This window comes from Ursus arctos, unplaced genomic scaffold (assembly GCF_023065955.2).
Source record: "Ursus arctos isolate Adak ecotype North America unplaced genomic scaffold, UrsArc2.0 scaffold_32, whole genome shotgun sequence".
In the NCBI taxonomy this organism is placed as follows: domain Eukaryota; kingdom Metazoa; phylum Chordata; class Mammalia; order Carnivora; family Ursidae; genus Ursus; species Ursus arctos.
The window spans coordinates 16,220,271-16,232,978 of record NW_026623008.1 but is presented as its reverse complement, the minus strand read 5'-3'; the positions used below and the strand labels follow the sequence as shown (position 1 = coordinate 16,232,978).

At 53.3% G+C, this 12,708-nt stretch overlaps 1 protein-coding gene across 2 annotated transcripts; it reads right to left on the bottom strand.

The window, feature by feature from the left end:
• Positions 1–1,697: 1,697 nt before the first annotated feature.
• C1QA (complement C1q A chain) lies at positions 1,698–4,725 on the bottom strand. Of its 2 annotated transcripts, none has more exons than XM_026517100.4 (3): positions 4,615–4,725; positions 3,552–3,721; positions 1,698–2,520 (listed from the first exon to the last, which is right to left on the bottom strand). In XM_026517100.4, the coding sequence occupies exons 2-3, from the start codon at positions 3,712–3,714 to the stop codon at positions 1,946–1,948; spliced, it is 738 nt and encodes a 245-aa protein (XP_026372885.1). In that variant the 5' UTR covers positions 3,715–3,721; positions 4,615–4,725; the 3' UTR covers positions 1,698–1,945. The 2 variants fall into 2 exon arrangements, with proteins under 2 accessions (XP_026372885.1, XP_026372886.1); XM_026517101.4 differs by having other exon boundaries at positions 4,619–4,712.
• Positions 4,726–12,708: the final 7,983 nt, after the last annotated feature.

Sequence of the window (12,708 nt, the reverse complement as noted above, 5' to 3'; positions counted from 1 at the left end):
TGAGATTCAATGCATCAATGGCTAGGAAATGTCCAGGTGCTCGAAGATCTGTTTCTTTTGCTGGTCCACGTGAGCGTGTGTTCTGCGCAGGGAGGCAGAGAGCTGGGGCACAGCCGAGGCCCGAAGGACGCAGAGGGGCCGGAGGTGTCCAGCACTGCCCTGGGGCCGCAGAGGAGTCGCCCTCTTCCTCCCCACCCCCAGAAGTTGGCAGGGCCGGGTAGCCCCAGGCGAGAGTCTTGGGTGTCTGTCAGAGGCCTGGGGGGGAGGTACGGGTTTGTGAGGACTCTCAGGCTGCTTGCGTGTCAGTTAGTAGGGGGGAAAGACCGTTCCTGTGGCTGGGAGCGTGGCCCAGCGGGAGCGGGAGCGTGTGTGAGGGTCAGCAGGTGAGAGAACTGGGCATTTCTATGGCGCATGCGCGTTGGAGGGGGAGGAGGACGTTCACACCTGCATGGCAGGGGTGTGTCTGGGACACAGGTCTCGAGGGGTGTGTGTGTGCGTGTGAGTGTACTTCTGACAGTTCGGGGGGCATGTGGGTATCTGAGGCGGGGAGTGCCTGGGTACGACAGCACCTACACCCCAAGGATGCCCGTGGGTTTGAAGGTGCAGCTGGTGTGCCTGGCAGGGCTGTGCACGGTGCGTCTCGGGGAGTGGCTGGGGTGTGTGCTGCGGGAGGGGATCCCTGCCAGTGGGGAGTGGGCAGGTCTCAGGCCGGGAATGTGGGTCCACGTGCATCTCATGGGAGACGAGTGCAGGTGTGGTGTCTGCGCAGCACGGGGCACAAACGGCTTCCTTGGGAAAAGCACAGGGCATTAGACATCCTCAGGACCGAACTCCCGGCTCCTTACTGTCTTCACATTCAGAGGACATGGTGGGGCTTCTTGCCTCTGAGCAGCTCCGGACAGGCTAAGTGGGACCCTGGGAATGTGCACCACGAGCACTCCAGACCTTCTCAGTCCCAGCCCGGGACGGATGCCCAGCCCGGGAGGGAGGCAGCCCCCACCTCCATGTCTGCCCGGGGGGGAAGCCTGGGGGCTGGATTCCCAAAACCTCGCTTTGGGGAGGAGGGAGGCTGCCCTTGGGCCAACTGCCCCCCACTTCTGAGTCTTGCCCTTGTTTTGCTGGTCGAGGGTTGGAAAACAGGTGTGTCGGGCATGTGGCTGTGGAGGCTGGAAAGGGTCGCAGTTACACACACAGGCTTGGGTACCAGTAAGATCTGGGTTTAAATCCTGACTCTACCTCTTCAACACTGACCTTGGGCTCCATGACCACCCCATGCTCCAGCCTGCTTTATTATAGGGCCATGAGCCCCACCTCAGCCCTCAGCTGTACAGATTAAACAAAATACAGTAGTAGCTCACGCTTCCATAGCCCTTACTATGAATGAGACACGGCTCTGCGATTCTCACGTATTAAGCCATTCAATCCTCCCAACAAGCCTTTGAAGCAAGTGCCCTTGTGATTCCATTGTTCGTCCTTATTTACAGATGAGGAAACAGAGTTCACTGAAGTTATATCATATGCACACGGTTGGCCAACTGGTAAGTGGTGGTGCTAGGATTTGAACCCAGGCCGATGAAGCTCCCAGGACCTCCTAAACACGTTATAAAATACAAAATACGGGCCTGCCTTGTAAGCACTCAACGATCGTCATTCGTATGCTCCCTCCCAGTGCCCGGCGTAGCGACCGAACTTCAGGCTCAGCACGCGGACTTGGGTGTTTATTCCAGGAAGAACCCTAAGAAACCCACCTTCTTACAGTGGGCAGTGGGCAGCAAGTGCTCGGGGCTCCAGGAGCCAGCCCTCTCTCTGCAGGCAGCTAAAGCAACAGCACCCCCATACAGAGCAGACCACAGAAACCAGAGAGGTGGAGCGAGTGGGCCAGAGTCACACAGCAGGAAGCATGTGCGGCCAGGGGCCAGCGGCGGGGCGGGGGTCCTTCCCAGGCTCAGATGGACGGGAAGATGAGGAAGCCGCTGAAGACGCTGTCTGCCTCAGAACCCTGGTAAATGCGGCCCTTGACGGGGTCTCTTTCAATCCAGACCTGGTCCCCCTGCTGTAGCTGGAGAACCGTGCCCCCAGACACCACCTGGAAGATTCCCTTGCTGTTGGTGTCACAGAAGCCCAAGGAGCGCCGGAACCGGCCCCTCCCAGATGACACGATGGACAGGCAGATGTCCCACTTGGACACCACCTGGAAAGTGAAGTAGTAGTAGCCGGGCACCGCACAGATGAACCGGCCTGTGTGGTTCTGGTACGGGCCTTCCTGGTTGGTGATGACCGTGTCAAAGATGACCACGTTGCCACCCATTGGTGGGTTCCGCCTTATGGCTGAGAAGGCCGGCCGTGGCTGGTCCTTGATGTTTCCTGGGTTGCCCTTGATGCCTTTCGGTCCTGGGAAGCCAGGGAGCCCAAGGGGACCACTGGGCCCAGGGAAGCCCATGTTGCCAGGGTTTCCAGGGGGCCCAGGGTCCCCCTGGTCGCCTTTAAGGCCTTGGATGCCCGTCCGCATGCCAGGAGCCCCTGTGGGGAGAAAGGCCAGATCTGGAGGGAGAGTCCAGTGTCCACCTGTTCTCAGGGAGATGGCTGGGACCCTCGACTGCTCTGGGATAGAGGACGGGGGAGTGCCTGGGCCTTCAAGACCTTGATTCTGGCTGGCTGTGTGACCTTGGGCAAGTGTTTCAACCTCTGAGCCTCAGCTTCCTTATCTCTAAAGTGGAGAAAACTGGGAATAGGTACTTGGGAAGCTGTCAGGTTCAAGCAGAAGCAGGACACTGGCTCCTCCGCTGTGCCCTGCCCATGGCCGTGTCCTCCACCCCCCGCTGGGCCACTGCCCCTGACTTCTTCAGTTTCAGGACTACATTTAGGATGGCTGGATGCCAATTATTGCAAATGTCTATGCAGATCTTTCTGGTCTGCTTATGGGCTGGGAGGCTCAAGGGGACTGAGATTTTCCTTTTCCACTCTGAGCAGGTCCTCCTCCTTTCTCCTTCACCCCCAACCTTTTTTCTAGAATGTGAGTTTCTGAAGCCAGAAGGGGCTGGGAATGGGGAAGCAGGGACAGAGCTGGGTGTGGGGACTGGAAGGAAGCAAAAAGGATAGTTGCCATGAATTGATCCTCTCCATGTGCCGGGTGGGATTATTTTTTCATTTTACAGATGAGGGAACCAAAGCTCAAAGAGGGTCAGTAACTTGCTCGAGGTCACACAGCAAGATGAGTCTTCCGAGTCTAAAGACCTTATTCATTCTGGTAACTGAACAATGACCCAGGACTGTGTGCTGCTCCAAGATCTTTCACATTTGTTGCTTGTGGTGGTCCGTGAGATAGAGGACTCAGGCAGGGAAGGGGATACAGAGAGAGGCCTGGCACCCTGTGGACATGCCCAGGGAGAAGGCTAGGTTCCCTTCAGCTCCTGGGACCAAGTGCAGAGTGTAGGGGCTTCACGCGGGGGCCCAGGTGGATTCCTGCCTCTTGGTGCCACCCCAAACCTCCACCGCGGGGGGCCAGGCCCTACCAAGGGATGAGGGGCTGGGGTCTAGAGGGAGGGGCTTACCTGGCTCCCCTTGCTCCCCCTTGAGGCCTGGCCGTCCGTCTCGGCCGGGTGGTCCTGCAGCCCCAGCCCTCCCATTCGGTGCTCGGCACACATCCTGGGTCACCGTAGAGGCCAGGGATACGGCCAGCACACAGACCACCAGCCAGCCCCACGGGGCCTCCATGATGCCACTGTGGAGACATGGGGCAGGGATAGACCTCACACACTCACACACACCCATCTCGTACACGTGAATCCCACACCTACAGTGATATCGACACATCCCCCCACCGCCGAAGCACATACACACCCTCAAGGGCCTTCGATGCCTACCTTCCACCCAGCTCCAGCGACCCCACACCTGTACGAAGAACCAGAAGTTCGCACAGATACCCACACACAACGGAGCACTCCCACTGCGTTACACACTTAGACGCACAAACCTAGCCTCTGATCCCACATCCACACACACACAGTGAGCAAACTCAAAACCCACTACACACTCCAGGATGCACAAACTGACACCCAGAGAGACTCCACCTCTCGCTCAGCCGGACACACACGTTCACGCACTGCTACGGATGATCAACTGCACCGAACAAATATTTATTGAGCGCCTACTCCTTATGTAATTAACACTCTCTCACCCAGATGGCAGCGCTGTGCGTCCACACAGGAATTCACAGCCCCCTGACACGACACGTGTGCTCACTCCCCTACCCACTTGGCCCCTTTCAGCACCCGCTGGACCCTCTATAGGACCCCCGTGCTGGCTCTGATACTCCCAGCCTTTCCCCAGCTTCTTGTGTTCTGGGGGAGCCGAAACCCAGGAACTCTGGTTAGAGCAGATGGGTCCATATCGCCACCTCCCACCATCTCCCAAACCCAAGGAATGAAGAAGGTCTCCCACTCACTTATTCTGGGTCCTGGATCAGGCCCCCCCCCCCGCCACCCCCCCTCTCTGTCTTGGCACAGAACCAGGGGCAGTGTTCTCCTTCCCCTGCCTTCCTCGTCCAGCCCCCTAGGCCAGCTCCCCTGGCTCCCTGAACTTCACAGCCCCCTCCCCCTCGGGTCCTGGCCTCACCTGCCTCAGCTGGCAGTCAGTTCAACTGGGTGCTCCTGTCCTCTGCCCAGGGACTGCTGTGGGACACCCAGCAAGGTTGGTGCCTGCCTGGCTGTGGCCAAGTTTCACATCCCTTCCTACTTCCCCTTCTCCTTCCCTGGGCCTGCCCCCAGCCTTGCCCCAGGGGCCAGAGGCCTCCCAGAGACCGTTTGAGCAGACCTCAGCAAGACTGGGACACTGGACGTACCCCCCCTCCTCCAACCACGCATGCAAGCTGGCGTGGGGGCAGGGAGAGCAAGGCGGGAGTTTGCAAGGCCCGAGTCCATGGAGGGGTTCCTGGTTGGGGTGTGAGAACCAGGGAAGCACAGAACATCAGGGCAAATGGAGTTGTTTTTTTTTTTTTTAAGTCAGTTAACTTGTAAGACTTTTTCACAATTATGAAAGCAACACGTATTCATCGTCAAAAGCTTGGAAAATACAGAAAAACACAAAGGACAGTGCGGTAGTGATGAGAAGCTTAGTAATCAGCTTTCTAGACCTGACACTTCCTAGCTGCCCTTGGGAAGTTACTTAACCTCCTGGGACCTCGGTTTTCTTATTCATAAATTGGGAACAACAGATCCCACCCGATCTATTATAAAGTTTCAATGACGTAATATACGCACAGAACACTTGGTATGTGATGAACACTTGTAATTAGCTTTTATCAAATTTAAAAAACAGCAACAAAAGCCCATGAATGCTACCATCTAGAGAATTACCTTTTGGCTGGATCATCTAGCCTTACTTACACTTGCAGACCGGGTGCTCACTACCTGTCGGCCCACCTCACTTCTTCCCATGACCATGTTTCTATCCACCACCCCCCTCCGAGTATTTCACCAAAGGGAAGAGGAGGAGGGGAAAACAGAAGGCTATTCACATGGACAGATGAAGACTGTCTAGGATCGGGGTTTTCAAGCTTCTGGGCTCCTTTTTCATTTGCAATCTTGTGTGGCACCCAATATGTATCCAACAGATACAAATGGGGGTTCTCTGGATAGGAGTGGGGGCCCAGAGCAACTTCTGCCAGCCCCTCTCTTGCTCCTGGGGATTCAGGAGGTTAGGAGAGCTGGAATCTCACGGGCTGAGCCCACATGTAACTCGCTGTATAACCTCGGGCAAGCCACATCATTTCTCTGGACCTCAGTTTATCTATAAAATGGGGATGGTACAGCCTCTTCATTGGGCTGCTGAGGGATTCTATGAGGAAGATGATACTGTCAAACACCGCCTAAAAATAGGTCGTCATTATGAATAATATCTGTGTGACCTTGGGCATCTCTCAAGGTGAGGGAGTTGTAGGAGGCAGGAAGGTTGCAGGAAGTTTACACCCTGTAACACCCCTCCCAGCTTCTTTGACTGCAGCCTGTCAGTCTTGCTTCCCTGCAAGAGGACTTAGAAATATCACGCGTCGGAGCCAGAAAGGCCAGCCTGATGAAGAAACCAAAGACCAGAGACAGAAACACTTGCCCGAGGTCACGAAGAAAGTGGCAGAGTTGGCAGGAGCAAAAAGCAAGTACTGTGAAAGGTTTCTCAAAGTATAGTTTTCAGAATTTCAAATACACCATTCTTATAGAAATATATCGTGAGCACAGGTGAATGGGTTGGTTTTTTGGGGAGCTTATTAATGAAGGAACCAGCAGGATGACAAAGCTAGGTCAGTGAAGGATTTGAAAAGAATGCATTTATATGTACCTATATAGGGAGAGAGAGAGGAGAGACATGTAGTAAAACCAACAATAACCCAAAAACTAGAATTCTGGAATATTCATAAGGTTGCTAAGTTAGATGCAAAACTGGTTAATGTTTATAGGGCAATAAAATCATAATGTCGGGGGTTATCTTCTCTATTGAAAGAAACCATTTGCATGATTTCTCTACCAGACAAAAATAATTTGTAACTTATCAGTTTGCTTCCAGCTACCAGCGATCTTTACAGAGCCGGGCCCTGATCAATAGCAAATAAAAAGTCAAGCTAAGTGACATTCCCCTAGAGTGTCAGATGACCCTTAGGAGGGCTTGTTAGACAATGTTTTAATTTGACCTTGAAAGGACACTGGTTATCTATTTGCCTTATTTCCAAGTGTTGGATGATTTTACTTATCAGTCTGTTGCAAGAGTATAAACGTTTCCAAAGAAATAAAGGCCATCGATAGTAACGAGCATATCGTTAGTGTGAAAGTAAATGGGTCAGTGATAGCCCTGTGAATGTCACCACAGAGACGCCTTCAATCAGAAGGGATGGACGGTATTCTTCCTTTTTCTCCAGAGCTCAGACTCCTGGAGGGAAGGGGTGAGATGGGGAAGTGGAGGGTGGGAGGGGTGGGGGAGCTGGGGGCATGAGAGGAAACCCCCTGTAATGCCCGCAGGCATTAATGATCCCTGAGGCCCAGGTGTAGTTAGGAGTCTAAAGCAATAACCAAAAAAACAATTTTTAAATCACTCAGACTCTTTATGGTGGAGTCACATCTCACTCAAGGGTTGGGTTCCAAAAATCAGCATATTAGGCAAAAATTGTAAATGGTCAATATTACCATTGGGGGCAAAAAAAGTCTTAGGAAAGCGCCATGCTGGAGACCGTATTATCACTTCGCTATAGTCCTGCGCTGTCAGTTTTGGCTTTGACATTAGAACAGAGTTCTCTTTCTTCAGTGGGGTAGCAGTTGGCTAATGGCTATCCCCCTCCCCCCTAAAATAGGAATGGAATCTTTAAAGACTGGGGCCATGCAGTGCTGAGGTGTTTAGACCACGAGGGGCTCATGGGATCGGAGGCAGACTTGGGGAAGGCAGGTCCGTTCAGCTCTCCCTGTCCACGCTCACTCCAGAACTAGGCTCCTTGAGGGTCTAGAGTGATGGCAGGCAGCATTCCCTACCTTATTGAAATGAGTATTTGTAACTCTTTGTCTCTCTGAATCTTATTAGACAAAATGCAGATTGTCAGCTGTTACAGAACCTGGATCTGAAGTTCCTTGTATTTTTTTTAATCAAAAAAATTGAAGTATAATTTACATACAGTAAAATGCAGAAATCTTTTTCTTTTATTAGAGAGAGAGAGAGAGAAAGAGAGAGAGGGGCAGAGAGAGAGGGAGAGAGAGACTCTTAAGCAGCCTCTGCGCCCAGCAGGGCTCGATCTCACCCCCCTCCATGTGTGCGTCTGTCCGTTTCTTACAGCTGAGCAGTATAAGTGCAGATATCACACCGTATCAAGCCCTTCCCCATTGGTGGGTATTTTTGGTCACGATGAATAGAGCTGCTAAGAACCTTCTCGTACAAGCCCCTCTGCCTGGGCCGCCCTCACGCACTCCATTCTCTGCTGTGCGGCGGGCACGCCATGAAAGAGGCACAGGGCTTACACCCGTCCACAGCCACGCATATCTCTCTTCAACAGCCCCTCCCTCAAATAAACCCACAAACCTCCTGGACCCTCTGCCTGCATCTCTCTTTCTCCTCCGCCCCCCCCCTTGCTCTTTATTATGGAGATTGTCTTAATCACGGGTCTTTCTCTTTTGGGCTGAATCCTTCCCTCCTCCTGGGCCTTCTGGTCTCTCCTTGTATTCTCCTTCCTCACCACCCAATAAGATCAGGGTTCTCTTTGGCAAGGTTGGCGGCGGGTTGGGAATTGGGGAGGGAGCTGTCAGAGCCTGCCACACGTCTTCAGTGCACATTCTTTATTCTTTGCCACTCTCAGCAGATAAAAGCGCTTTGGGGGATTGTTTCATGAAAAACGGAGGGGATTGTAAACAACAAATAATTTGTTGGGGAGATGAGAGGCAGCATGGGTTCAAATTCAGCGTCTCCCTTCCGTTTGCTGTGTGCTCTTGCACGGAGAACTCCTGTATTTGGGGGGTGACGATGGACCCCTCCAACTGTGGCGAGGCTTCGGATCAGTGTGGCTTGTCTCTGGTGCGGGGTAGGCACTTAGCAAAAGTCCTGTCTCCTCCTCCTTCCCCTACCTGCCAGTCAGGGAGCCTGGGCACTGTTCCAGTTGAGAAGTTTGGGAAATAAAATGTAAAAGGAAAACAAAACAAGGCAAAAGCAATTTCACTGGGGGAGGGTGAAGAAAAATAGGGAGAAAACAAACCCCCTGTACCAGCCGGAGCCCAGCATCCCAGACAGCCAGAGGGAAGCAGCCCACACCTTCCTTCCTTCCTTCCAGGGGCCAGGTGGAGCCCTGGGAAAAGTTCCCAACAGGCAGATCTAGTGAAAAAGGTGCTAATGGAAGCCACCAAGCGTGTGGGTAGGTGAGATGTAAAAAGATTAACAGGATTAAGAGAGATAGGGTCACAAACTGAGCAGGTAGTGGGAGAGTGCAAGGACAGACTGCCTCTGCCTTGGCGTGGCCTGACCCTGGGTTCTGACGGCTATCGGGACGCCACAGCTGGGAAACGTGACACCTAGAAGGCCAGAATGATACCCACTTCAAGGAGCTCACACAGACGCCAGGGAAAGCCTCCTCCGCCCCCCGCCACCATGCAGAAATGATCTCCCTGATCTGCCCTTCACCTGGCCTGAAATTCCATGGTTACCCATTCTTTCCAAAGGGGTAAGCATTTGCTGTCTTGTGGTGTTTTAAAATTGGAGCTGTGTCCTGGTGCATTCGCAAGATGTTAACCATCACTCCTTAGTAAACCCAACTGCTAGGCTTGCTAACAGTGCTTAATAAGAGGCAACTGAGGCTCAGAGAGGGTAAGTGATTCTCATAAGGTCACACAGCCAGTCGGTGGTAGAGGTACTCCTATCTTTTTGAAGATGTTCCACTTGGGGGGGGGGGGTCTAAACATGGACTCTGAAAGGGAGAGGAGCGGGGGAGGGGGATGTATTGGCTATGGGCACTCTGAAGGCAACCTCCCCCAGGTTGGGCGTTTTACGTATATCATCCCATTTAATTTACACAGTATCCTCAAAGGGTAGCATTTTGACTCATTTTCAAACGTAAAGAAATTGGGGTTCAGAGAGGTGAAGTGACTTGCTCATGGGTCTAGGGTTGCCAGATTTAACAAATAAAAGTACAGGATGTTCAGTTAAATTTGAATTCAGATAAACATCAGTATGCCTGGGATAAACTTGTATCAAAAAAATTATTTGTCCTTTATTTTCTCCAGCAACCTACAGAGGTCACACAGCCTGGTGGCTAGTGTCCTGCATGTCCCTGACGCACTAGGAAGCCCATCTTGGGAAGGAAGGGTGGACTAAAGGGATGGCTCCTCTCTGTCTCCCAGGTGAATATGGGCCTTTGTCCCCACCTAGGGTCCCCGTTACTGCTCTTGTGGCTGAGCCAAGGACCCCAGCCAGGTTTCCCCACCGTGACCCCTACATCATTGCCATCACAGGCTGTCCTCTAGGGGATCTCTCCCTGCCCCAGACTTTCATCAGAAGAGGCCACTGGGGGCTGGAGGCAGGGGACTTGGGTTCTATTTCCAGCTCTGCTGGGTGTGGTCAGACAAATCACCCTCCTGGGCCTCAGTCTCTCCATCTGTGGAAAAGAGGGAGGGGTTGAACCAGAGCAGTGGTTTCCTTGGGTCAGAGTCACTGGGACACCCCTGTCCCAGCTGCACCCCTCCCTCCTGCTTTAGAACCCCTGGCTTCGGGGTTTATCAAAGGTGCCCTGGGTGATCTCATCCAGGCAGCTCAGCACCGTTCTGGAGCTCTGACAGCAGCTGAGGCTCTTTCCAACCTTGACACATTGGCTGTGCCCACCCTGGACCTTTGAACATGACCATTCTGCATCTTACAAGTAGAGACCAGGGGCAGAAAGATCTAGAAATGCCTTGATGGAGTAGGAGAGTCCAGATATGCTGGGTGGGAGGAGGAGCGAGGGAAGGTCACTAAATCTCCCCTGGGGCTGGGACCATTTCCAACCTGGGAATCCAGAAATATGTCTGACATTTGAGTAGAGATTTATGTTTTTCACCGCCTCTGACTGGCTCACGATTCCCCACCAGGTTGTTAGCCCCACTGATGGGAAGACCAAGACTCAGAGAGGGCAGTGGGTTCCTGGTGTCACACAGCAGAGCTGGTCCACTCTCCAGTCTCTGGGGCCAGGACTCTACCCAGCAGCCCCACCCTCGGGTGGTCCTGGAAGGTCCTTTCCCAGTCCCTTCCCTTCCCAGCCTCCTGGGTTCTGGGCATTTCTTCATTGTGATGTTCTGAGCCCCATGTCTGTCCTGCCAGCAGCTCCCTGGGGGCGACTGTCCCCCTCCCCAGCTCAAGTCCAATCCACAATCATCCCTCCTCCTCTCCCTGAGCCAGGGCGTGCCCAGGGTCACAGGGCAAGCCCTGACACAGAGCCGGGACTGGGTGCGGGTCTGGGGTGCTCCAGCTCACACTCATTCTTCCATCTGCGGAGAACTCCAGAACCGAGGCTAAGGACAGCTGCTTCTGCCCCGTTTCCTCCCCCTCTTCCAGCCCTCTGCTGATTACAAATAAACACCCAGTCTACACGGGAGAGTAATTAACTCTCCAATGTGGGGAGAGCTAATCAGCCTGGAGTTTGCTGCAGGTGGGAAAAGCGAAGGCTTTTCCTAAGTAGTATGCAAATGACACCCATAGTATGCAAACCAACCTCTCTGGGCTCCTGGGAAAGGCTGCCTGAGCCTGAAGCGTTGGCTGCCAAGGAGGGACAGGCTCTAGGAACAGTGGTTCCAGCTGCCAGGGACCTCATTCCTCAGGCTGAGGGGGGCTGGAGGGGTCGGAGTAGGAGTGGAGGTTCACCTTTTGGGCTCCCCGGCACATCTGCAGTCCCTGTGTCTGGAGCACTGTGGGGAGGCTGAGGGGGAACCAGGCTCAGAGAGGACTGGCTGAGCCCCACTGGTCCTCACCTATGTGGCTTGGGCAAGTCACTTGCACACTCCTGAGCCTCAGTTTCCTCGTTGAGAGATGGGGATACAAATAAATACTTTTTAGGCTCATACTGAGAGCTAGACCACACATAAAGTGCCTAACATGGTCTGGTGCTTAGTGGGTGTTCTGTAAGTAGGAGCTCTTTGCAGAAAGGATCAGGATAGGCCCATAGCATCCCTGTGGCCATGTGCTGCCTGGTCAAGGCCCAGTCCCCTTGGAGGCTCATCACCACCTGGTCTGCCTTTCAGGGGTACGGCCGGCCTTGTGATACAAGATTTGAAAGGCTTCAGGAATGGCCCTCCTGCTCCCAGGCACGTAAGTCTCCTGTCTTGCCTGAAATTCTGCACCGGGCCCAGGGTAAGAGTGTGAAGCACCCTGGGAGCAACATTTCCGGAGGCATTCACTCTCAGGTTGTGCGAGTGCAGAATCGACCCCGGGAGTGAGCACCTGCTTACACGGCTATGCCCCAGGCAGGCATCTCGCTCCCCTCCCCTTGTCCAGCTCCTGCTGGCACTCTACTTCTGTTGAGTCAACCTCCCTCAGCATCCAGCACTTCGCTCTAACGCTGCAGGGATGGGCACATGTTCTGGGTCACAGAAATATTTTATATCCTAACTGAAGTGTCAGTTACACAGATGTGTCCCTTTGCCAAAATTCATCAAATGGTACATTTAAGTTATATGCATTTCACTGTATATACATTTGACCTCAATAAAACATAATTTACAAGTAAATCAAATGTAGGTATCTTCTGGGAGATATCACACATTAGTGTACAATGGTGATGATGATGATGACCAAAGTGGTCATCCAGCTTCTGCTTGTATACCTCCTGTGATGCGGAGCTCACCACCCGTGGAGCCAGGATATCACTTGTTTGGCGTGGGACTGGGATTTGAACCCAGATCTGACTCCAGGGTCCAAGGCCTTGGTCTCTTCTCTACTGACTGTCCCAGGATTGTGTGTGCTCAGGAATCGTCATAAGTGTGATATGTGAAATGTCTGTCCCTTGTGGGGAGAGAGTAAGAGCTCCTGCACACCTGGAGACACAGGTGAATTGCACCTCCCCTGCCCATCCTCGCAGCTAGGTGGGGTCTGGGCTAGTTCGTGCAACGACTGCAGAGCAGAGTGATGCCGGTACAGATCCGCCAACATGCTCATGCCCTGATGTTGTTGTAGAGACCTCGTGTTGTGATGGCGGCGCCCCAGGCTACAACGGCCCGGCTTGCTGAG

Coding starts and splice junctions, on each gene's coding strand:
- C1QA (XM_026517100.4), bottom strand. CDS start 3,714: ATGGAGGCCCCGTGGGGCTGGCTGGTGGTCTGTGTGCTGGCCGTATCC. Junction 2,521..3,551: donor GGGGGAGCAAGGGGAGCCAG/GTAAGCCCCTCC, acceptor TTCTCCCCACAG/GGGCTCCTGGCATGCGGACG.